The 25,414-nt window shown below is 34.8% G+C and overlaps 2 protein-coding genes across 13 annotated transcripts in view; one reads left to right on the forward strand and one right to left on the reverse strand.

Annotated features, from left to right (window-relative positions):
- The window catches only part of gopc (golgi-associated PDZ and coiled-coil motif containing), a 30,446-nt gene extending 27,653 nt beyond the window's left edge, over window positions 1-2,793 (forward strand). The window contains exon 8 of one of the 2 annotated variants that reach the window (XM_087296416.1): window positions 2,068-2,792. In XM_087296416.1, the coding sequence (XP_087152542.1) occupies window positions 2,068-2,186 (119 nt within the window). In that variant the 3' untranslated portion in view covers window positions 2,187-2,792. 2 annotated transcript variants of the gene reach the window in all.
- Window positions 2,794-12,333: 9,540 nt separating this feature from the next.
- The window catches only part of dcbld1 (discoidin, CUB and LCCL domain containing 1), an 88,550-nt gene continuing 75,469 nt past the window's right edge, over window positions 12,334-25,414 (reverse strand). Inside the window, exons 11-17 of one of the 11 annotated variants that reach the window (XR_015518013.1) lie at window positions 25,305-25,394; window positions 23,205-23,289; window positions 20,384-20,433; window positions 19,377-19,496; window positions 15,189-16,353; window positions 13,398-14,134; window positions 12,334-13,245 (exon numbers count right to left, since the gene is read on the reverse strand). Coding sequence is in view for 2 of the 11 variants with exons in the window: in NM_001039977.2 (NP_001035066.2) it covers window positions 15,791-16,356; window positions 19,377-19,496; window positions 20,384-20,433; window positions 23,205-23,289; window positions 25,305-25,394 (911 nt within the window). In the remaining 9 variants the exon portion in view is untranslated. 11 annotated transcript variants of the gene reach the window in all.

Below are 25,414 nucleotides of genomic sequence, written 5' to 3' on the forward strand. Positions count from 1 at the left end.
AGAAATGAGATGTTGCGTTCTTCCAGATGGTCACATGACCTTCACGAATTTTATCTAAATTATTTCACGAAAATTATTTAAACATTACAGCATTCTTTTTTTTTAAATATTTATTTTGCCTTTATTTGACAGGACAGTATGTTGACAGAAAGTGAAGTGAGAGAGAGAGAGAGAGAGAGAGAGAGAGAGAGAGAGAGAGAGAGAGAGAGAGAGAGATGGATGGATGGATGGATGGATGGACGGATAGATGGATAGATTAAAGCAGTTTGAAAAAGGATAGATAGATGGATAGATAGATAGATAAATAGATAGATAGATAGATAGATAGATGAAAGCAGTTTGAATATGGATAGATGGATGGATGGATGGATGGCAGACAGATTAGATAGACAGACATATATCTATCTATCTATCTATCTATCTATATATATATATATATATCGGGAAAGTTCCTCGAGCTGGAATTCAAACTCGGGACGCCCGGAGTGCTGCTGCTAGGGGTGTGAACATACACTGGTCTCACGGTCCGGTTAAGATTATCATGCTACGGTGGTCAGGAAGTCCAAAACAACATTACAAATTGTAAAACACTTTTACAAAGCTCAAGACAAATTTACACTTTGAAAAACATTTTACCTATCATCAGACACAATTACATAGGAAAAACTATTTTACCAAGGACGAAACAAATTTAATTTTTTTAAAAAAAATGAACAAGACGAAAAAACACTTTTACAACTCCCGAAACTAATTTACAATTACAGATTCCTTATGGAAAGGTAATGTACCACACACCGGAAGTGACACACATGTAAATGTGTCTGATGATAGGTAAAAAAAATTTCAAAATGTAAATTTGTCTCGAGCTTTGTAAAAGTGTTTCACACTTTGTAATGTAGTTTTGCACTTCCTGGCCACCGTATCATGCCATCGATTCAGTTCAATTCGATATCTTGGTGCATCATGGTTCATTGACGATGCTTTTAATACACAATTAGATTTTTTTAACACAAATGAAACATATTTTAGTACGAATTTCAGCAAATAAACCCCCTTAATGTGTTTGTCTTTATTAAGATTTTCATGTTAAAGTTTACTTTCACCATCTCATATAGGGAAGTTATGTCTCTGCACTATAATAATAAACAGATATGAAATGCTGTACTTCTTACCTCCTTTCAAGAGTTCACACTTAGTTGATGATTGTTTATAAAGCTTGTTTGACTTGCTGTCCCGGGAGAGAGCCCTGAGCTCATAAGATCCTCGAGTCCAGGGCTCACTCCTGTTTGCAAGGCGAGAGGTTAGTTTGAGCTCAGGTAGATCTCGAGAACTCTTCTGCTGTAGATGCTAATGAACAGATAGTGTTTGCTCTTAAGAGATAACTACTTACTAGCAGCATGTCTAAGGTGCTGATTTGGATTAGTCAATTAACTTAAGTTGCATGTTTTTGGACTGTGGGAGCGAACCGGGGCACTCTGGAGAAACCCACGTGAGCACGGGGACAAGGTGTAAACTCGGCACAGAAACGTCGGCTGGCATGGTAAGGACTAGAACCAGTGACGTTCTTGCTGTGAGGCAACAGTGCTAACCACTGGGCCACCGTGTCTAGGAAAGGAGGAGGAGTAGGGGTGGAAGGGGGTTTCTTCAAAACAAAGATGGCTGTTATATGGAACTAAGAGTGATTATAGAGGCTTAGGAATCGTCTGATTGGTGAATCATAAATTGGATAATGCAGGACCGGCCGCATGCAATCATAAGCACATGATCCTCTCGAAATTAGTTTATAAATAAACTTCACTTATTCAGCCACAATGAGTTCTGAGACTTCTCGAGCGAGTTCTACAATCAAGTCTGCATCATTGGGTCCTTGATATCCAAAACACATCCGGGTTCTTTCACACATCCTCCGTTCTTGAGTTTTTTAGAACTGAACTATGTTGATTGATGTTGACTTTATATGAGAACACAATGCATATTGAGAAACAGCCATGGTCTGTTAAAGTAATCATTTAAAAAAAATGTAAAACCTTACCGTCCGCTTTTTTTTTTTTTTTTGTATCCTTCCAGCTGTAGGGAAGCACTTAGTGAACAACAGAACAGAGAACGGAGACGTGGGCTTGTCCAGCGAATGCCCTTCAGACGACAAAACCTCCAAAACAGCAGAGTCTGCAGAGAGCTCATCCTAGACACTGAAAAACCCCCAGAAGAAAACGGCAGACATCAGTAAGAGATGAAGACTGAACATGTATAATATGTAACATATAGGAGATTCTTGGTTTTATTGCATATGGAGAACAGTCTGCTTTTACGTCCACTGGAGATTGAGGAACCACTGAGAAACACTGAGAGAAGAGGACATGATGGCACTCGGTGGATTATTATTATTTTTTGCTAATATTTGTCATCATTTTGGGTTATATAAAGGGACACAAAATGATCATCTGCGTTGGAGAGCGAGTAAATCGAGTTTATGGTATAACAATGTTGGATCCTTCTGTGTATCTTCCATAGATGAGCTCAAACTTTCACACTTGTACTGAAGTAGATGGATATAGAATCGAGTTACTGTTTGCTCAGAATGTGTGTGTGTGTGTGTGTGTGTGTGTTTGTGTGTGAACATATGTTTCTAACCTCTTGATCGTGAGTCGATCCTGCTTGTTTGTCTTCTGATCTAAAGCGAAGGCAAACAGGATGATGTTACTTCCTGTTTTGCACACCGGGTGGTCAGTAGGTGACGGGGACAGAAACGAGTGTGTTGTATTAAACATGCACATCCACATGTGCTTTCATTGGCTTGCTTTCTTCATTCAACAACACACTTTCAGGTTCAATTTAGCTGATTGAGGACGAGTTTTAGGGTGGATCTCAATGAAGTGATGTCTTGGACGTATTTTAAACTGAAGAATGTTATTATATTTACTAAAAATAATTTATGTCATATATATATATATATATATATATATATATATATATATATATATATATATATATATATATATATATATATATATATACCTCCAATTGTATGTGTTTTAGGTATTATTTATTCATTGCAGGAGTCTTGACATGACTAAATTGGTAACACTTGACAATAACAGTACATAAATAATGATGTATTAATATATAAACTAAACATTACTTCATTATTCATAATGCGTGTTAATCGTGAACTAACTTTAACTACAACATGAGTCACATGAGTTCATGTGTGAATAACCGCTACTGTAATTACTTGTTAATGCATGATTGTTTGTTAATTAATGTATTTTTACCACATTAGTTTATGCCTAATTTAACCATCATGAACTATGTCCTGACTTTTCTTGGAGAGGCACATCATGATTAACCCATTCTTAACTAGTCATGAACTCATTGTGCACGTCCGTCTAGTGTGTTTACACTGAATAACAGTAGAAAAGTGGGTAACACTTTAGTTTAGGTCACAATTCATGCTATCAAGTACTTACTTATTACCTGTTTATTAATAAGTTATTACCTGTTCATTAGTAGTTATAAGGTATGATATTATTTTGCATCCCTAATTTTACCTGAAACCTAAACCCAACTTCCACCTTAATAACTATTATTAAACAGGTAATTATTTATTAAGCTAGTAGTTTTAGTTAATTGTTTGTTGATACTGTGAATTGTGACCTAAACTGTTACTGAAAAGTGTTCAGCCAACATCAACATTAACAGTTTAAACACAGGAGTTCATGAGTAGTTAAGGACGAGTTAATGATGATGTGCCCCTACAAGTAAAGTCATGACATAATTATACATAAACAGCTCCTGGGTTCATGTTAGTTACATTTAGCTTAAACGTAAATGTTAATTAATATATTAACAACATGTACTAACGAGTAATTAAGGTCGTCATTATTCACATGAACTCTTGTTGTAGTTAGTTCATGATTAGCACATGCATTAACTTATTTATTTATTATAAGTAATGTTAAGTTTATATAGTAAAACATAATTTTGAATGCACTGTTATTTCAAATGTTACTACTAATTTTATATAAAGCTTGCTGTGATTTTATAAAAAAAAATACAACAGAAGCACAAACAATTATATAAAAGGGTAGCACAATTTTTATTTTCAGGATATTTTTATATCTATATTAATTATTAATTCATATTAATTATATTAAATATTAATGTAAATTAAATATAATTTCTTATAATTATAACACACTTAAAATACCTAAGAATTGGTATTAAGCAACTAAATATATAATAAATGTTTTTATATTTATAATTTAAAAATTTAAATATATATAAATATATTTTTGCTTAATAATGACAATTTTTAGGTATTTTAAACATGTTTCACCTCAAACTCGCTAGTATTTTATTTTTACAGTTCATTACAAACATTTTTGCATAAAAATAAATGCATATTCCAAATGCCAAGTAAACAAACATAACATTGAGCTACTAACAATAGGAGAAAATAAAGTGTGCTTGCTTCTCATTGAAAATGCCACTGTTTATAAATAAAAACAGCTAATCCTTCAAAAAACTTTGTTTCTTGAAATATGACCCAGACATTTTCATAGGGTCCACCCTTGCATATCTGCATACTTATTTCTCAGCCTTTTTACTAAACAATGTCACACCTGTCAACACCTGATAGTGCCATTGAACCTACTGTATTAACTATATATACACTCACTATATTAACTGAATGGCGAAGTGTACTTTAAACACTGCAATGTAGCATAAACTATTTAATCCAAGCCAGTTTACTCTTTACATTCTGCAAAAAAATATAAAAGGGTACAGAAATCAAGAACAACTCGCTCCATTCAGTCAGTAGAGTTGGCTATAGTGCCTCAAACCTGTAAATTGTAAGATCATTACTGTTCAGATCACTATTTATCAGTGTTGCTTTCCTATTCCCACCATCCAGTAATTTTTTTAACATATCTTAAGATATCATCAGAACGGTGTTCATCACATAATCCCAATGTCTGCACAGTGATCACTACTCTGTATTTAAATGTAACATTTTGGCTGCGTAGCAATATAACATTCCCTAGACACAAGGTTTGTCAAGGTGGGTTAGCCTGTCTGGAGATTGTATAGACTTTGAAGCATGTCAATTGGTAACACTTTACAATAATGTTGTATTAGTTGATGCTAGTTAAAGGAATAGTTTACCCAAAAATGAAATTGTCATCAATTACTCACCCTTTACTCATTTCAAACTTGTTTGAGTTTCTTCAGTTGAACACAAAACTAGATATTTTGAAAAATGTTGGAAACCTGTAACCATTGACTTCCATTTGTTTTTCCTACTATGAAAGTCAATGGTTACCGGTTTTTGGATTTCTTTAAAATATCTTTTGTGTTCAATAGGGAAAATGTTTGAAGCCATTTGAGGGGAAATAAAGAGTAAATGAAAAGTTCAGATGCAAAAATCCCCTAAATGCCATCTGAAATTTTCTTCTAATATAATTTTTTTTCTAAGACTCCTATGTCTTGATTCAGTAATTTAAATGTTATGGCAAAGAATAGGTTATTTTCACTGCTTTTAAAATGAAATAGCTGGACATACACATAGGAGGCTAAGAAAAATGCTCATTGTAGAAGAAAATTCCAGATGGTGTTTAGAGGTTTAGCATCTGAACTCTTCAAATGTTAATGTTTGTGTGAACTATCCCTTTAATGCATTTACTAACATGGACAAACAGTGAACAATACATTGTTTTACAGTATTTATTCATCTTTGTTAATGAAAAAGTTGTTCATGTTAACTCGCAGTGCATTAACTAATTAATTAGTTTTGGAATATAATAATTAATTATTAAATGTTGAGCTATGATTAATAAACGCTGTAAGTATTGTTTGTTCTTGTTAGCGAACACATTGACTAGCATTAACTCATGCAATCTTTATTGTACTGAAATATTCATAATAAGATATTTGCTTACAATCGCGCTGTTACTAAATATCACCCCACTTTACTCATCACAGGTGTTAGTTTAGGCAAGCGAGGACATTCGGACAATCAGACGATATTTTTTCTTATTTGTGTTCTGTGGACTTTTGTTTTCTTGTTACTGATTGGTTAATTTGGGAGATGATGCGTGTCCCCGGGCACCAAATGCTTCCCACACTGCCAGGCACAGCACAGAGGCAATTTTGACTTTTGGAGGAACACTTGTTTCTTTTTTGGGTTTGTGATTTATTTTACTGTTGTTTCGGTGTCATAGGAAATGTACTTCTGAAATACAGGAGATTGGGAAATAAATGTTCCACGTGTAATTAATGTATGACATGAGATGTTTCAATAAACACATTTATTTGCCCAGACTGTGTGTGTGTGTGTGTGTGCGTGCGTGCGTGCGTGCGTGCGTGTGTGTGTGTGTGTTAGATTTTAAACAAAAATACAACAGGTTTATTTGCATTGTCTCATTTAAACGGTAGGGGGCAGTACAGCTTAATGAAACGAATTCACAGTGTATTTAATATAAAGCATATAGTGTCTTTCTTATTATTCTGAGTAATTACTTGATTACCCAAACAACTGTTTATATTTCAAATTGTTTCTTTAAAAATGTGGTGGATTAAACTTTTTGCTTTCTTGTGACTACAAATGTCATAAACCCCATTAAATTATTAAACTTTCATAAGCAATCATAAGAAGCATGTAAAATTGCCTTTAAACATAACTTTTTTTTTAAACATAACTTTTCTCCACATACGTGCATTCCACGGAATAACCAACATGTGTTGCATTAAAAACAAAATTATGTTTAAAAAAAGATTGCTTTGACAAGGGAATTATTTTTGTTTCAGATTTACTAAATAGCAGTGGTGAGATACTTCTCAGGAAATTCTTCTTCAGGGATTTTTTTTTTTTTTGTATAATGATTATAATTTGATCGAGAAAAGCTTCTCTAATAAACTGCTTTACTTAATGAAAATGTGTCTTATAACTAGGGCCAGACAGAATCTGCGGAATTTTTGTAAATCTGTGGAATTATTTTGGAAGAATCATAACTAAAACCTTAATATGTGAAATAAAAATGATATCTTTTAAACTTTTATTTAATGTTTAAAATGCAAATCCAATTAGATTCACTATATTTGGTAAACAAAGCAAGTCTCTCATATAAATAGCTACTAAAAGACAAAAAAATATTGCTGTACAAACTGTATTGTACATAAATCAGATGAACATTTTCATATTAGTCAATAATATTACTGAAATTAATTTAAAAACTGAATAAATATAGATTTATACACATTTACTCAAGTAAGTAAACAGAATTAATGATGGGCTAAAAATCTGCGGAAATCTTCGGAAAAGTGGGCCTACTTATAACTCAGTCTTAAAGCAAATTCCAAAAACTGTACTCAGTGGTATCAGTATCTTAGATAAAAAATGTAATAATTCAAAATAGTAGTTCTTTCCCGAAAAGCCATTTTAAAATGGAAACAATATTTTCCGTTAATAAGTAATAAGTTTGTACTCCCAAACAAGGTAAAATAAATTCATATCAAAATATTACACAGGTACTATGTCTGCAATATATTTCTTAATAAAGTTAAAACAAACATTTCACCACAGTGTTGTTTTTGTAACACTGAGCTTGAAAGTCTTTACATCTATTTTGTACTTGTAAATTGTACTGGGATTTTTGGAAACAGGTTTCAGGTTTGATTTTTGATTCAATTTAATAAATAATTAACTTTGATGAATGCAGGATTCTTTTTTTGAATTGTAAAATGATGCACTCGAAAATGCTTTGAAGTTGGTAATTTTTCTTGGGAAGTTTCACATAGACAAGGCAAAAGTAATGTCTATTACTCCCTCCTTTCATTTTTTCTGTAAAGATTTTAAAATATTTTATAATTATTTGACCTCAATTACAATTAACAAAAAGCCTATAAAAACATCTATAATAAAGAGAAAAATAATATACACAATCTAATTTTGTTAAATATGACAGATCTTCCCATATATATAATGTAGTATTTTATTTATTTAATGTATGTTCTGCATCAGTTTTTTATGGCTGTTACATATGTTATCATATAATCCTGTATGTTTGTCAGTTGAATGCTTCAATAAAAAATAAAAAATTAAAAATGTCCAAACATTATTAGAAAAATATATTACATTTACATTTTCATGTGATTCTACACATATACAAAGCCTATTGAACACATTATTTTTAATGAAATAATGTAAAAATATGTGTTAAATAATGTTCCATACAGCATACAAATATAATGTTCTTTTGTAATGATTAAATAACACACTTAATGTGACCTGCACTTGTAAAAATGCATACACAAATAAGTGATTATCATACATTTCGTTGTACTTTAATTAATTCAATTAATTAAAGGTTTCTAGCTAACAAAAGGATAAAAGCTGTGGCTTGAAGGATAGCGGATAGATTTTGGTGGCTGTCATCAAATGAGTCAACCTTTACAATAAGATTTCACTAGTTAAATGTTAGTTTATGTTAAAGGTTACTTAATGAATATACTAGCATGGAGTGAGAATGAACAATACTTGTACAGCATTTAGGACTCGTATAGTTTAATATTTACTAATGCATTATTAAAAATGTTAGCACGTTAGCAAGAACCAGCAATGAATTCCTTTGTTTTCGTTGAGTAACGTTAACTGACAAATACTGCATCAAATGCATTTCATTTTCTCATGTTAATATTAAAACATAAACGAATGGGACATTATTTTATAGCTACTGTATTAATATGGGTAACGTTAACTGACCTAACGTTAAATTGCTGTTTTGAGCCTCTGAATAAACGTTTTTCCTCCGTGATGTTACCATATATTGTATATGCATTTTTATTTGTAGTCAACGTATGATGTGGATCAGAAATGGCAAGAATGGGTGTTGTTCTGTAGATCAGGACGTCTTTTTATAAAAGGTTTTGAACCGCTTCAAATGTTGACTATTTAACCTTAACGTTACTGTAACTTTATTTTACACAAGCCATTTTCTCTCAATTCTTTCTCTCTCCGATAACGTTACGTCGTTTTTTATTCTCAAGTTACATATTTGCTAATTAAAAACTAAAACTAAACAAAAACTCTTGAAATAATCCCAAGGATGTACAATTTTAAAAATACTTCTCTTGTTATCTCGAGAAACTGATACAGTAAAGGGCTGTATGTATCTGTAATGATCAAGACTTACAACTGTTTTCCTTCACTTGGCCTTTCCTGATTATCCCCAAAAAGACACTTGCTGGCACTGAGAAAGTTTACGTACTGTACAGTGTAAGGTTAACTCAACTCCAGGTTCTTCTGAATGTTCGCTGAAGTGATTGTTATGATATCGCCGGATAATAACACGATATAACACTGAAATAAACGCAAGTTAACATTATAGACTAAGATACAAAGTAGTTGAGGGATCGCAGAAAACGAGGAACGCTCATGAATATTAATCACGTAAAGTGACGTCAGCCCAATTATACTGATTTATTGGCTGAAAAGAAACGGTCGCGAGAGGCAAAATATTTATCCTATAAAAATATACATATATTTACGACGATCTTTAATATTAATATACGATTAGGCATTTTAACAAGACAAGGAAATCTATGTGTTTTGACCTTTTTAAAAGATATTTCCTCATTTAGCAGGTCTGTTTAAGCTCTTTAAAACATGGCTACTAGGCATGAGCGCATCAATAAAGCTTAAGTTTTGTGACACTTTACATAATTACTGTTTTACATTGCTTTCAGGGTTTTAGTAGGGTTGGGGTAGGTATAAACACAATTGATTGGTTAATTTAATGATTATTATAAGTAAATGAAATAAAAAACCAACAACAAGGGTATATGCAGAGCTAGTGTTTTTCCCATACTGATTAACTTCCAGTGACCAGTTATTGTGAACATTTTTTCGATTTTAAACGGTTCCTTTTACAGCATCGATGATGTAATGTCATTCAAATACATTCAGTTAAATAAACTTTCGCATTAATTTAGTTGCTCAAGTGTAAAACGAGACTAAAAGCAGTTTACTCGCATGTGCCCGTCATAAACGGCACGCTATCGCAGAAGCTCCATTAAATATATTGGGGTAAAATAAATGCTCATTATAAAGGATGGGTGGGGGTAATTTAATGCAGTGCTTCTTGTACAATCTGACTTTATATCAGATATCACTCAGCTAGTGGAGATTGCTGATTTTTCGCTCAAAACAGACCTTAAACGTGCTTGCTTTTGCATTGGCATACAGTTCGCCGGAAACGCTTCCAATCAGACACACCTGGGCTAGCTAATCAAGATCTTATTTGGCATTCTAGAAACATCCTTGCAGGTGTGTTGAAGCAAGTTAGAGCTATGATCTGCAGGACACCCGACCTCCAGAACCGAGTTTGAGAACCCCTGCTCCAATGCAAAACAAACTATATCCTAATAAATCTATAGTTGCAAAAAACGCTTCAATATTTTGTGAACTATTTTTAGTCATAGACATAATATTTACAGCTTGTTGAGAATTTTTTTTAGATACACAAAAATGAAACAAATTACCGTATTTTAAGCTAGAACTTAAGTCATTCTAGCTTAAAATATTGTCATTTTTTATTCATTTGCCTGTATGATTGCATATCCATCCATTTCAGAATCAGTAAACACCTGGGCCATAACATGAAGTCAGATTAGCTACCTAGCCAGTGAAATTGCTGTTTACTTAGCACCAATTTTGGGTTTTAGGTACCTTGAACATCACTTAGCTTATCTTCTACATCTTATAATATACAAAAAGTAATTCAAGTCAAGCTGCCTTCATATTACCTAAAACCCAAGATTGATGCAAACTAAACTGTAACTTAACCGGCTAGCCAGCAAATCCAGCGTCAAGGTACCGGCTCCAGGTCAAAGACTCACTGTTGTGTTGTAACATACTGCATTCTTTGGGTGGGAAATGTGATACAGGCGGGCCTGAATGGTAGATTTAACAGCAGGGTCACCATCAGCTGTTGTCCCATAACTAACATCCCACCGTTACATTCCTGACCCCTCTCCTGTGTGTGACATCCTGCTTTCACCAAATACTTACCCAATAGTGCTGATAGTTCACATATTTTAAAGTCCACATGAAATCAAAACTAACAATATTGATTTTGTTAGCTCACATTGCTAGTTTTGTGGTGAACAAGTGTCCTCTTTTAAAATTGAAAGCTAATTTAACTACTGTTATTTTACAGTAAATGTGTAATGGCCATAATTTTACGGGAAATTTCTGTAATTTAACTGGTGTTATTTTATGGTAAATGTCTGTAATTTAACTTGTGTTATTTTACGGTAAATGTCTGTCATTTAAATGCAGTTATATTGCAGTAAATGTCTGTTATTTAACTGCTGTCATATTACGGTAAATGTCTCATTTAACAACCGTTATTTTTTTGGTGAATGTCTGTAATTTAATGACTGTTATTTTACGGTAAATGTCTGTCATTTAAAGGCCGTTAATTTATGGTAAATATCTGTAATTTAATGACCATTATTTTATGGTAAATGTCTGTAATTTAACGGCTGTTATCTTATGGTAAATGTCTGTAATTTAAAGACCATTATTTTACGGTAAATGTCTGTAATTTAAAGATCATTATTTTACGGTAAATGTCTGTAATTTAAAGACCATTATTTTACGGTAAATGTCTGTAATTTAATGACCATTATTTTGTGGTAAATGTCTGTAATTTAATGACCGTTATTTTATGGTCAATGTATGTAATTTTTTATTTAACGAGAATTGGAGAACGGCAGACTTAATCTTTTATCAGTTGAGTTTGTCACCATTCAGACACATCGCCTATCCGTGCTGCTGTGTTTGCACATGTTTAAAATCTTCCAGATAACCGGCAGGGCTAATGGTTGAAATAGACATGGCAAAAAACCTGCTGCACTGCTATCGACTGTGTCTGCATTCAGACTCGAGGATTCAGGAGAAGAGAAGTCCTGTTTATTTATAGTGTTTATATAAACATGATTATCTTTATAATGATATAACAAATTGTGGTTACATATTATATGAAATGACAAATAACCTATATGTAGCAGAAAATAAAGCATTTACTGTTTATTTCTTTGGATTTTAACTTTGCGTCAACCTCTTTCTCCACGCCCAATTCTCCCTCTGCTCACAATGCTCCACTTCCATCATGGAGCATTCCATGAAAAAAATTCTGAGGTAGACTTGAACTGAAAACAGGGGTTTTATGACCCTTTAGAGTCTGTTTCTCTAGAAACTGCCTCACAATACAAAGCGTCCTGTTCATGTGGACTTTAAAGAAGAAGAAGAAAAAGAAAAAAAAGGACAGGTTGAAACGCTGGTGCTTTTAATCAGAGTTTAGACAATAACAAACAGCACTGAGATTCTCAGTGGCAAAGCACTTCAACACACCAGCATCAGCATATCAAACACTAACCATCCCCCGAAAATACATTTCACAGAAATTAAGACCTGTCAGTAATCTTTAACAGGGATTGTCCCTTAAACAGCAGCAACTCACAGATCTTCTGGATGCATAAAGGGATAGTTGACCCAAAAAACTGAAATATTAGATAATTCAAAACTATGATTTGTCCACCTTTTTTTGGGATCATTTCTACTCATGTTTTTCCCCATTGAAATGATTTCAAATACATCTTTTTGAGTAAACTATCCCCTTAAAATAATCATCGGCAGCACAAAGTAACATCTTGTTTTGTTTTCTCACTAAATATACATTTTAAAACTGTACATACTCCTTTAAACGATGCACATTAAAACAAAAAACATGATTCAAATATACAATTTTAGTCTGTTATTGCTTTAAACAGTTCATTTGCACAATATGCGACAACATTCAGCATGAGGAAAGTTCAAAACCTCTGAGATAGCAGAACAAGAGATGAAAAATGGTTGAATTGAACACCCCTTACACCCCAATATACATAGAAAACCAGCAGGATGTTGAACCCAGACCGCTTCCAGGATCATCTTTTCGCTTGCATTATGAGATCAAGTAAAAACGCATTGATTGCTTCCAGTTTATATGATGTCAGGCTACTTTAAATAATGTACATGCTGGCAAAATAGCACATTGTTCACTTTCATATGCTTCTAAAACAGCGTAATTTTAAAAATTGGTTGAAATTTTTCACCTAAAAATAAAAACGTGTTAATATTCTCACCCTCATATGAGATATTAGAGCAGGGATGTCCAAACTCGGTCCTGGAGGGCCAGTGTCCTGGAGAATTTAGCTCCAACCCTAATTAAACACACCTGATCCAGCTAATCAAGCTCTTACTAGGTATACTAGAAACTTCCTGGCAGGTGTGTTGAAGCAAGCTGGAGCTAAACACAGCAGGACACCAGCCCTCCAGGACAGAGTTTGGACACCCCTGCATTAGAGAATATTTTTCCATACAGAACATTAAACATAATAATAAAAGAAGATTATAGGCTGAAACTGTGGTAATTGGTGATTTGTAATAGAAGCTTTCAGAGTAAAACAAAAATCAGCATGTAAACAATGAATACCAGCAGCTCTAGACCATATTTTGTTCTTAAGAAGCAAAAACAATTGATTATTTGCACTCTAGACTGTTGAATGTACTTAATATTCAGTATTTTGCTTTGACCAATCATTTCAGTTGATTAGACTTCAATGTATCACCCTGGTTATTAATTTTGCTTGACCTGTTGTTGTTTTTATTAATTGACAGAGCCAGTAGCCATTGGCTTTTAATGAATCACCAAGAACCACAGTTTCAATCAAATATTTTCAATAATATTTTACTCGTCACCGACATCTTAATTGGCCTGGGTATAAATAATTAACAGCAATTTTGATTGTTAAAGGGATAGTACACCTTCTAAAAAATGAACAAGTACTCTTTATTTATTACTCTCCCTCAAGTGTTTCCAAATGTCTGAGTTTTTTTGTTCAGTTGAAGCTGAAAACCTGTAACCATAGACTTTCATAATATTTGTTTTTCTACTACTAAGTCAATGGTTACAGGTTTCCAACATTCTTCAAAATATCTTCTTTTGTGTTCAATGAGTCCTAAAACGGTTAAAAAAAAAGATTGAAGAATAGCCTGTAACCATTGACTTCTGTAGTAGAAAAACAAATACTATGGAAGTCAATGGTAACAGGATTCCAACATTCTTCAAACTATCTTCTTTTGTGTTCAATAATTCTCGAACCAGTTTAGAATGAGTGAAAAATAACCTGAAACCATTGACTTCTATAGTAGAAAAACAAATATTATGGAAGTCAATGGTTACAGATTTCCAACATTCCTCAATCTTTTGTGGTCACTCGTTTTAAACCTGTTTGAGATTCATTGAAAAATAACCTGTAACTATTGACTTCTATAGTAGAAAAATAAGTACTATGGAAGTCAGTGGTTACAGGTTTCCAACATTCTTCAAAATATCATCTTTTGTGTTCACTTATTCCAAACCTTTTTGAGATTCATTGAAGGATAACCTGTAACTATTGACTTCCATAGTAGAAAAACAAGTACTATGGAAGTCAATGGTTAACAGATTTCCGGCATTCTTCAAACTATCTTCTTTTGTGTTCAATGAATCTTAAACCGTTTTAGAACAAGTGAAGGATAACCTGTAACCATTGACTTCTATAGTAGAAAAACAAGTACTATAGAAGTCAATGCTTACAGGTTTCCAGCATTCTTCAAACTATCTTCTTTTGTTTTCAATGATTCTCAAACAGGTTTGAAACGAGTAAAGGATGACCAGTAACCATTGACGTCCATAGTAGAAAAACAAATACAATAGAAGCCAATGGTTACAGGTTTCCAACATTCTACAAAATATCCTCTTTTGTCTTCAATGAATCTCAAACAGGTTTGGAATGAGTGAAAGATAGCCTGTAACCATTGACTTCCATAGTAGAAAAACAAATACTATGGAAGTCAATGGTTACAGGTTTCCAACATTCTTCTTTTGTGTTCAATGAATCTCAAACAGGTTTGGAACAAGTGAAGGATAACCTGTAACTATTGACTAACATAGTAGAAAAGCTAATACTAAGGAAGTCAATGGTTACAGGTTCCAACATTTTTAAAAATATCTTCTTTTGTGTTTAATGAATCTCAAACAGGTTTGGACGAGTGAAGGATTCCCTGTTACCATTGACTTCCATAATATTTGTTTTTCTACCATGGAAGTCAACGGTTAACAGATTTCCAGCATTCTTCAAACTATCTTCTTTTGTGTTCAATGAATCTCAAACCGTTTTAGAACGAGAGAAGGATAACCTGTAACTACTTACTTCCATAGTAGAAAAACAAATACTATGGAATTCAATGGTTACAGGTTTCCAACATTCTTCAAAATATCTTCTTTTGTGTTCAATGAATCTCAAACAGGTTTGGAATGAGTGAAGGATCAATAAATGATGGCAGAATGTTCAGTTTTGGGTGAACTATCCCTTTAAGCATATTCAGAGTCTGAAAGGATGATGTAAAAGCATTCAAATATATCTCGTATTCACAGTTTGCGTTCGAGTAGAGAACATATGCATCGTGCAAACAAACTGCATATTAATAATAAAATAAACAGCACAATTTAAAAAATATTGATTCATCAAGACAAAAAAAAAAAGAAAATCTCATATAAAAACCATTAAATTACAACAAACCAATTTTGGCCTCCACCGTCCTTTCCTGCGAACTTACTAAAAAACAAGTCGCTAATACTCAAATAAGTTACGAAGAGGTGATTTTGTTGAGTCAGGTACATAAAAGGCAGTAAAGCTCATATCAGCTTCCATCAGAGCTGCTGCCTTCAGGCTCAGACCGGCTTCCTTCGGGATCTGGTCTCAATCCGGAGAAAGGCAATCTAACACAATCTCTGGGAGTTGAGTAACACTCCTGATCCTGAGATTTAATCTGGGGTCTCTGATATTCAGGGCCATTCGGGACAACAGCTTTGCGGATTTTAGGGCTATCATAGATGTCCTCTGGGGAATTCCCTCGATCCGGCTTTACTTGAGGTGTTTGGTAGCCCCCGGCCAGCCCTCCAATCACTTTCCTACAGTTCCCGCCTTCGACTGCCCGAAACGATGGGCTTTTGTTTAGCACCACTCCTGGCACACTATAGCTAGCGTCAGGGATGAAGGGGTCTTTGCGGAAGGCGTGGCGCTCGATTATGGGTGTGGCATATTCAGGCTCCTGATTGGTCAGTGGCAAGGCGTACTGGATGCCTGTCTGCAGGTGGTCATAGTGAGAACTTTCCATGTCTTTAGTTTCGGTGTCCATCGGTCTGAACGTTGAGCCTTTTCGGGACACTGTGTCCGTGCCGAGCATCAGTGGTTGTTGGTACTCTGCTGAAGAAAATTGAGAAGGGAAATAACTGGAATTAGAATTGTTGTTCTAAAGAGAACTCTGGGATTAGTGGGAGATTCGTTTTTTTTTAAATGTACTATTTAAAACTATATCTGTAATATTTATGTACATTCTTGGGGATAAAATTAATATACAGTTGAAGTCAGAATTAATAGCCCCCCTGAATATTTAGAATTTTTTCAACACATTTGTAAACATAATAGTTTTAACAACTCATTTCTAATAACAGTTTTCTTTGCCATGATGACAGCACACATTAAATGTTTTGAAAGTTGCTGCTTTTCTATTATAAACCGTTCAAAGAAGGTACGGTGAGGTACGGTTCCAGTTCTGTTTCCATACTCTTCCCAGTTTCTCCATAGCTGGCTAGGTGGGAGTGCGCTATTTATTCATTCATTTCCTTTTCAGCTTAGTCCCTTTATTAATTAGGGGTCACCACAGCGGAATGAACTGCCAACTAATCCGGCATATGTTTTACGCAGCGGATGCCCTTCCAGCTGCAACCCATCACTGGAAAACACCCATACACTCTCATTCACATACATACACTACAAACAATTTTCATTCATTCATTCATTTTCTTTTCGGCTTAGTCCCTTTATTAATTAGGGGTCACCACAGCGGAATGAACCGTCAACTTATCCAGCATATGTTTTACGCAGCGGATGCCCTTTCAGCTGCAAGCCATGACTGGAAAACACCCATGCACTCTCATTCACACATACACTACAGACTGAAATGACAACTGACCCAGCCTAGGCTCGAACCAGCGACCCTCTTGCTGTGAGGCGGCAGCACTACGCACTGTGCCACCGCACTATTTATTCATCTTTTGTTATTAAACAAAGCAAATATCTCTGTTTACATTAGATTCAAAAGAGTTCCAATATCATAGCTGAAAAAGAAAGAAAACTTTTTGGTTGGCTAAAGTTTTTGCTTTCTTTTCTGAATGTTGAACATCTCATGACGTGTATATGGAGGATAAGGGAGCTCTCTGATTTCATCTAAAATATCTTCATTTGTGTTCTGAAGATGAAAAAAGGTCTCAGGGGATTGAAATGACATGAAGGCGCGTAATTAACAACAGAAATTTCATTTTTAGGTGAACTAACCCTTTAAGATTGTTTCATGCCAGAAATAAAGTGCTGGTTTAAAATCTGTCTGAAGTCTTGCACAAACCCTGACTCATCAATAATTACAGGTCTGTAGAAGAGTAGGGAGGAAAACTGCCAATTAAAAATCAGCAGGCAGTTTCCATCTGGCAAACATTCAACCATTTGAATGAGATTTTTTAAAGTACTTGGCACATTTTAGGAAGATAAATTAGCCCACAAGTTTATCAGACAATGAACTTATCTCAAGTAAGGGTGTTGTGTCCTGAATTAAATGAAAGCTCTTTCTTTGAGTCTTGAACACAATGCCCTAACCGGCCATGACGAGCAATAAAACAAAACGATATATCATTCATTCATTTTCCTTCAGCTTAGTCCTTTATTTATCAGGGGTCACCACAGCAGAATGAACTTTAAAGTATTAATACTTGTATATAAATCACTAAATGGCCTAGGACCTCAATACATTACAGATTAGCTCACTGAATACAAATCTAACAGATTAACATAACATAACTAATGTAATGTTAATAGCATAATGCAAATATTGCATTCATGCTAACAAACAAAGGATCAAACAGAAATATTAATGCAGTTCAAATATATAAACTATGAATTGGTCATTTTAAACTTATTATAAATATATATTTATATTGTTCAATTATGATGATTAAAATATTTATTTTTTGTCAAATTATTTTGTGGCTAAAAGTATCGATTTAACACCGGTATCAAATTAACCCCAAACGATACCCAACCCTGTTGTAAAGAGTGACAAATGTAACTTAAATATTCATGAAACCCTACAGTACTTTTTTTTTTTTTTTAGAGATTTTAACAGATTTGTGTGTGTTGAGCATCAGTTAAGACAATGTTAGCACCTATTAGCTTTAATTGTGGGGAAAACTGAATGATTTTGAGCTTTTGTCAGCTAATTTCAGTTTCGGGGTTTAAAATTATTTTTGGGGCGGGATCAAAATCAGCGACGTAGCCCAGAACTGCAAGTACAAAGATGACGCGTCAGTTTCTAATTATTATTCATAGCGGAGTTTTCTTATCCTATGAGAAGAGCCTGCTTCTTAATTATTCATGAGAGCATGTGCTTTCCGAAGGCCAAGTGCCAAGCCCAAGCTGTGACACACGGACCTTCGGCACACAGTATTCAGCTCTCCATGAAGGGTTGTATGTGTTTGTTTCCATGATCCACGGGGTTTGTTGCATGTTTTTCCCTGCAATCCTGTCAGGGCCAATACAGCAAAGCTGTTTGTGTCCAGCAAGCATTTTTGTCGGGAGAGCAGTACGAGAACTGGAGAATGGCGGACGTTGTCTTTTATTAGGAGTTTGTTCACATTTAGACACATCGCCGTGCTTCTGTGTTTGCCTTAATTCTTTAGATTACCAACAGGGCTGATGGTTAAAATAGACAGGGCAAGAGACCTGCTGCACTGAGTCTGCATTCAGACCTATGATTCAGACCCGGGGATTGAGGGAAAAGTCCTCATTTATAGTGTTTATATGCACACGATTATCTTTATAATGATATAAATTGTTGTTATCTGTATATGAAATTATGAATAACAAATGTAGCAGGGCATTAAATTACTGTTTTTCTTTGCATTTTAACTTTGTAAACTATAAATTCGTCTCCTCACGGTTTGTGTCTTATTTTGTGAGCTAACAGACAACAGTTGTTCGCTCCCCTCCTTCTCCCCTGCTGGCCACGCCCACTCTTGCCCTTTGCTCGCGGAGCTCCACGCCCATTATCATGCATCGTTTGAAAAAATTCTGAGTTAGACCTGAACCGAAAGTGAGGGGTGTCATGACCCTTTAAAACACAATGATTTTGACAACGCCTGTTGTCAAAATTATTATTTTTAAGTGTACCGTACCTGCCATTGCACTGGTCACCAGGTCCAGCTTCTGTATGGGGTCTTTCTCAGAGCTGTATTTGATGGTGAACTCAGTAGACTGGTGTCTGGTAAACGGCTGTTTTATCTGTCGCCAGCAACCTGTAGACGAGAATCAGACAGAACTGTCAGCTGCTCTGTGAAAGATGGTTTTATCTCTGTGCTCTGAGTCGAGCAGTTAAAGCCTTAAATTATACATGTCTGAAAGGGCACAACACAACATATATTTGAAAGAAGGGATACGTCATGAGGACTGAAATCATTTTGTGACAACTTGGTGAGTATTAAATGTTAAAAAAAATACATTTTATCATTTACAAATGGTGTAATTGTTTTACTTCATGGTAACACAAACATACCTTGTATTCCTCATATTGTGGGGACCAAATGTGCCCACAAGTATAGCAATACCAGTAAATTTTGACCTTGTGGGGACATTTTTGGTGTCCCCATGAGGAAATAGTATTTTAAAAATGTAAAAATGCACACTGTCTCCTGTGAGGAATGGGTTTAGGGGTCGGGTGATACACAATTTGTACAGTAAAAAAATCATTACGTCAATAGAAAGTGCCCATAACAATTGTTTTGTTGTGTGTGTGTGTGTGTTTCTGTTTGTATTTCTCACACAAACAAAGATCTGATTCCCAATAGACAAGATTAAAAAGGTATACGTTTTTATAGTTATATCTTGTGACCTCATCACATACTCTTTTTTTTTTTTTTTTTTTTTTTTGGTTGTCTTTGGTGCAGTTTGACTGAAAGGTAAACAAACACAGACCAGAGTTAACTATTTGTTTGCTTGTTTAATATGCGTCAAAATTCCTAGATCAGGAGTCATTTCTTTTCCACAAAATATAGTACGTGCTCTACAAAAAGTCTGACACCTTGGGTCAAAAGTTGTTCGCCGCAAAACTAGCAATGTGAGCTAACAAAATCACATGGTAGTTTTGATTTGGTTTAAATGCTGAATCCAGCTCAGTTAATTTTACCTGTATGATGTGTGTCCGCAGAGTCGTACGTGTTCTCCTTTGTCTTCTTACTGTGAAGCAATAAAAATAAAATCAGTGTTGGAGACACAGGTGGCCAAGTCTAGACTCTCTCACCATCTTCATCAGTCTTAAACGACACAAGAAGCCTTACTATTCCCCTGAAACACCTCTGTAAGAGCTTTCCATTCATTCATCCTCATTTCCCCACAATCCCCCATCCCTGAGCTCTATCTCTGGAGAATAATGCACATCTCCTGACTCTGACCTCTGACCCTCAACCTCCTCTATTCTCCCCAAACCAATGCTTTTTCTGAACTGCAATCCAATGTGTTGCTGAGGAATCAAAATGTGTATATCAGCTTACGCTTGCTCTTTTATTGAATGCAAATCTATTAAGGCAGGCTGAAAGAGCAATGGTGCTTCAACCAGGTGCATGATAGTAGGTTTTATTATGATTTATTGTATTATCATGGTATTGACACATAAGCTGCTTTTGCTTACTGTAACAGGTATAATATAAGTTAGGGATCCACACAATTAATTTGTTTTGGGACACCATGAAGGAATTAAGTTAACATTAGATTGTACAAATTTAAGTACATTGAACAAAACAGATAAGTTGTCACCAAAAAAACTCAAGAATTGTGTTATTGAGCTCATTTCAAATAAGTAGTTTGAACAAACAGCAAATGCCATAATTTTGAGTGTCGTTATCGCAGAAGTGGCTTTATTCTGCAAAAACAACCGTGCTGAATCTATTTTATCCTGCTTATTACATGGCTACTAGCCACAAAACATAAAAATTAGACACAAAACAGTGTTCTGAGCTATAATAGTTTAGATTAAATCTTTAATTAAACCCAAAGCTGACAGAAATGAAAACAGCCGAATGGAGTATGCACTAACTTGTGCATTATTCAGTCTCAAGATGGCACAAACACAAAAATGCAAAGCTGACCGAAATGAAACTGGATAAATAAAGCATATACAAACCTATATATTATTCATCCACAATTGAAAAACAGGTATGACAAACAAGTAGATGCAAGTATATGGACGTATTAATTGACAGTCAAGATGTTATTTAGCGATTGTTATCCAGGAATAATATGCATTGGAATGTTGCGACCAACCAGAATATTCCAGAAAGCTGTGTAATGAACAAAAGTAACTACACTGTGTATTACTTATTTTATGTACAGTAAACATTGAGGGAAAATTAATGATTCAAATTAATTAAATTGCAAAAGGATTGTAGAGTACAATAGGAAACACTTTACTATAAGATCTATAACATCAACAGTGTGAAATAGCTACAACTATTACTGAAGTTATTTTAATGTCAGTTAAAATTGATCAAAAATACAAAATACAACTAACTTTATTAGTTATTAGCACATTTAAATAAAATACTTCTGATTTTAATGAGTTGTAAGACTTTAACTAAGGAATTAGTGTTACCCAAGATGAAAAAATGCATTGCAAGTAGCTTTAATTAGTCAGGATTCCATCCTAACATGAAGTGAATCTTGTCTAAGTTTGTAAAACAATATTATTACAATAATCCAAATGTGAATTAGATGCGCACATGTGGGTGTAATATTTGCTATGTCAGAGTTTAATCAGAAAACGCAAGTCCAAAACTACACTTTGCGAATTAAGATGAGATTTTTATTTGAAAGTTGGCGTTTTAATCACTTGTTTCTCATGTGATACTTCAAAATGCACATTAACACAGGGTAATGAAAACCCAGCTATTGTCAGTTTAGTTTAATAATCAAATAATGACAAATGGATCCTTATTGTAAAGTGTTAATGAACAATATGGCTATAGAGAATCAGGACATTTCCAATCAATATCTCAGGAATGCCGTAGGGCAGTTTTACCATAATGTAATGTGATGTGCATTTATATAGCGCATTTATTGTGTATGGCCAAACACCCAAAGCGCTTCACAATCATGAGGGGGGTCTCTCCGCACCACAACCAGTCTGGAGCATCCACTTGGAAGATGTGACAGCAGCCACAGGACAACGACGCCAACATGTTTACCACACACAAGCTATAGGTGTAGTGGAGAGACCAAGGGGATGATTGGGAGGATATAAATGGGTAAGGGCCGATGGAGGGAATTTGGCCAGGACACTGGGGTTACACCCCTACTTTTTACGTGAAGTGCCATGGGATTTTTAATGACCTCAGTTTAGCGTCTTATCCAAAAGACAGATCTGAACATGTAAAAATGTTTGAAAAATAATAAGCTATTAAGCTTTGAAGCATTTGGTGGTGTGATGCTTAACTGTGAATCTGAATGTTCTTAAAAGCATCATCTATGTAGACGCCACAATAACAACATGTTCAATTGCCCATTATATTGTATTGTTGAGTATGTCTGAAGCATCTGTGAGCATCTAAACATCTGAGGTAGGCTGGGAATCACTGGGGCTCAAACTGTGTCTGCTGGGATTGATAACAGGACTAGTAAATGAACTGAGATAAGCTAGCTTTGCTCCAATGAATGCAAACATATTTGATCCTGCCACCCTTCAAAGTCAGACATAACATACAGAATACAGACAAAACAGTCGTTCAACCTTTGTTCTTTCAAAATGAAAACTGACCTATTTGTGTTGTCAATACAAATTCTTAGTCTCATTGTGCTCTACTTTATATTGTATGCTACTTGTTGATGCAGTTGATTGACGTTAAGATAACCAGAATGAATAATTAGCATAAAGTCGTTAAGGTACAGATGCAAAAAGACTGTTGAGTGAAAGATATACAAAAAAGAAATAAATTAAGAAAATAAAACTAACTTACCTATGCAGCATTTTAACTACACAGACTGCCACCAGGAGCAGAACCACAAGCAGAATGGTGGGCACAATTATTACAATCAGATTAACTAAAAAGAGAAGAAAAAAAGTGAAAGTCAGAGACCAGGGAAAAAAGAAGACTCTCTTTGTATTTATTTACAGGGTCCAGTTTTGGAACCATGAATTTTAAGAGATAAGCAAGATATCCATAAACTAATGTATTAATGTATTATAAAAAATACAAAAAATTATATACTATTTCTTTAAATCTGCCAAGCTGTACGTGGATAGATTAGACAGACAGAATGAAAGACAGACAGAATGACAGAAAGACGACAAACAGAACGACAGACAGACAGTATGACAGACAGTACAACAGACAGAGAACAACAGGCAGAATGACAGACAAACAGACAGAACAACAGATATAGAAGGACAGACAGATAGAACAACAGACAGAACGTCAGACAGAACAGACAGAGAAAGTCAGAGAGAATGTCAGACAAAACAACAGACGGAGAATGAGAGAGAGTGTACAACAGACAGAATGACAGAAAGCCATGAATCACAGACAGAATGACAAAACTAGACAATGACAGTCAGAACGACAGACACAACAACAGACTGACATAACAACACAGAGAAAAATAGACAGACAGAATCATAGAGAACAAAAGACAGACAGAACGACACAGAGAATGACAACAGACAGAAAGACAGGCAGAATGACAGAAAGCCATAAACGACAGACAGAATGACAGAACTACAATGACAGTCAGAACGACAGACAGAACAACAGACAGACAGACAGACAGACAGACAAACAGACAGAGTAACAGAGAACAACAGACAGACAGAACGACAGACAGAATGACACAAAGAACCATAGACAGAACAACAGACAAACAGAATCATGGAGAACAACAGACAGATAGAACGGCAAGACAGAATCACAGAGAACAGACAGAACGACAGACAAAATGACACACAGAACCATAGACAGAACAACAGACAGACAGACAGACAGATAGATAAAATGACAAGACAGAAATCACAAAGAACAATAGACAAAACAACAGACAGACAGAACGACAAGACAGAACAACAGACAGACAGAACGACAAGACAGAACTACAAGACAGAATCACAAAGAACAATAGACAGAACAACAGACAGACAGAACGACAAGACAGAAATCACAAAGAACAATAGGACAGAACAACAGACAGACAGAACGACAAGACAGAAATCACAAAGAACAATAGGACAGAACAACAGACAGACAGAACGAAAAGACAGAACAACAGACAGACAGAATCATAGAGAACAACAGACAGACAGAAATCAAAAAGAACAATAGACAAAACAACAGAAAGACAGACAGAACAACAGACAGACAAAACAACAGAAAACAACAATAAAACAACAACAAGATAGAACGAGAGACAGAATAACAGACAGAGAACAATAGACAGAATGACAGAACAACAGACAGACAGAACTACAAGACAGAATCACAAAGAACAATAGACAGAACAACAGACAGACAGAACTACAAGACAGAATCACAAAGAACAATAGACAGAACAACAGACAGACAGAACGACAAGACAGAAATCACAAAGAACAATAGACAGAACGAAAAGACAACAACAGACAGACAAAATCATAGAGAACAACAGACAGACAGAACTACAAGACAGAAATCAAAAAGAACAATAGACAGAACAACAGACAGAACAACAGACAGAACAACAGAAAGACAGACAGAACAACATAAAGATAGACAGAACAACAGAAAGACAGACAGAACAACATAAAGACAGACAGAACAACAGAAAGACAGACAGAAAACAGACAGACAAAACGACAGAAAACAACAATAAAAGAACAACAAGATAGAACGAGAGACAGAATAACAGACAGAGAACAATAGACAGAATGACAGAACAACATGTCTTTATCACTATGAGCTTGCAGTTGAAACTTGAATGAGTGTAGAAATAAAAGGCATATCATATTCTCTGACATTCGTTTAGTACATCTCTAACATAACCTATAATAATTAATGAGCGTTAATTAATGTGTGTTCTTAAAATCATACCAAAATCTGCCTGCGAGGCCACAGGTTTGGTCATGTTGTGAATGGGCTGTGTAGGCTGAGCCTCCTGCGTCACCTGAGATGATGCATTCACTACAATAGGACAAAAAGAG

Source organism: Danio rerio, chromosome 20 (genome assembly GCF_052040795.2).
Source record: "Danio rerio strain M-AB ecotype USA chromosome 20, GRCz13ab, whole genome shotgun sequence".
NCBI lineage: Eukaryota > Metazoa > Chordata > Actinopteri > Cypriniformes > Danionidae > Danio > Danio rerio.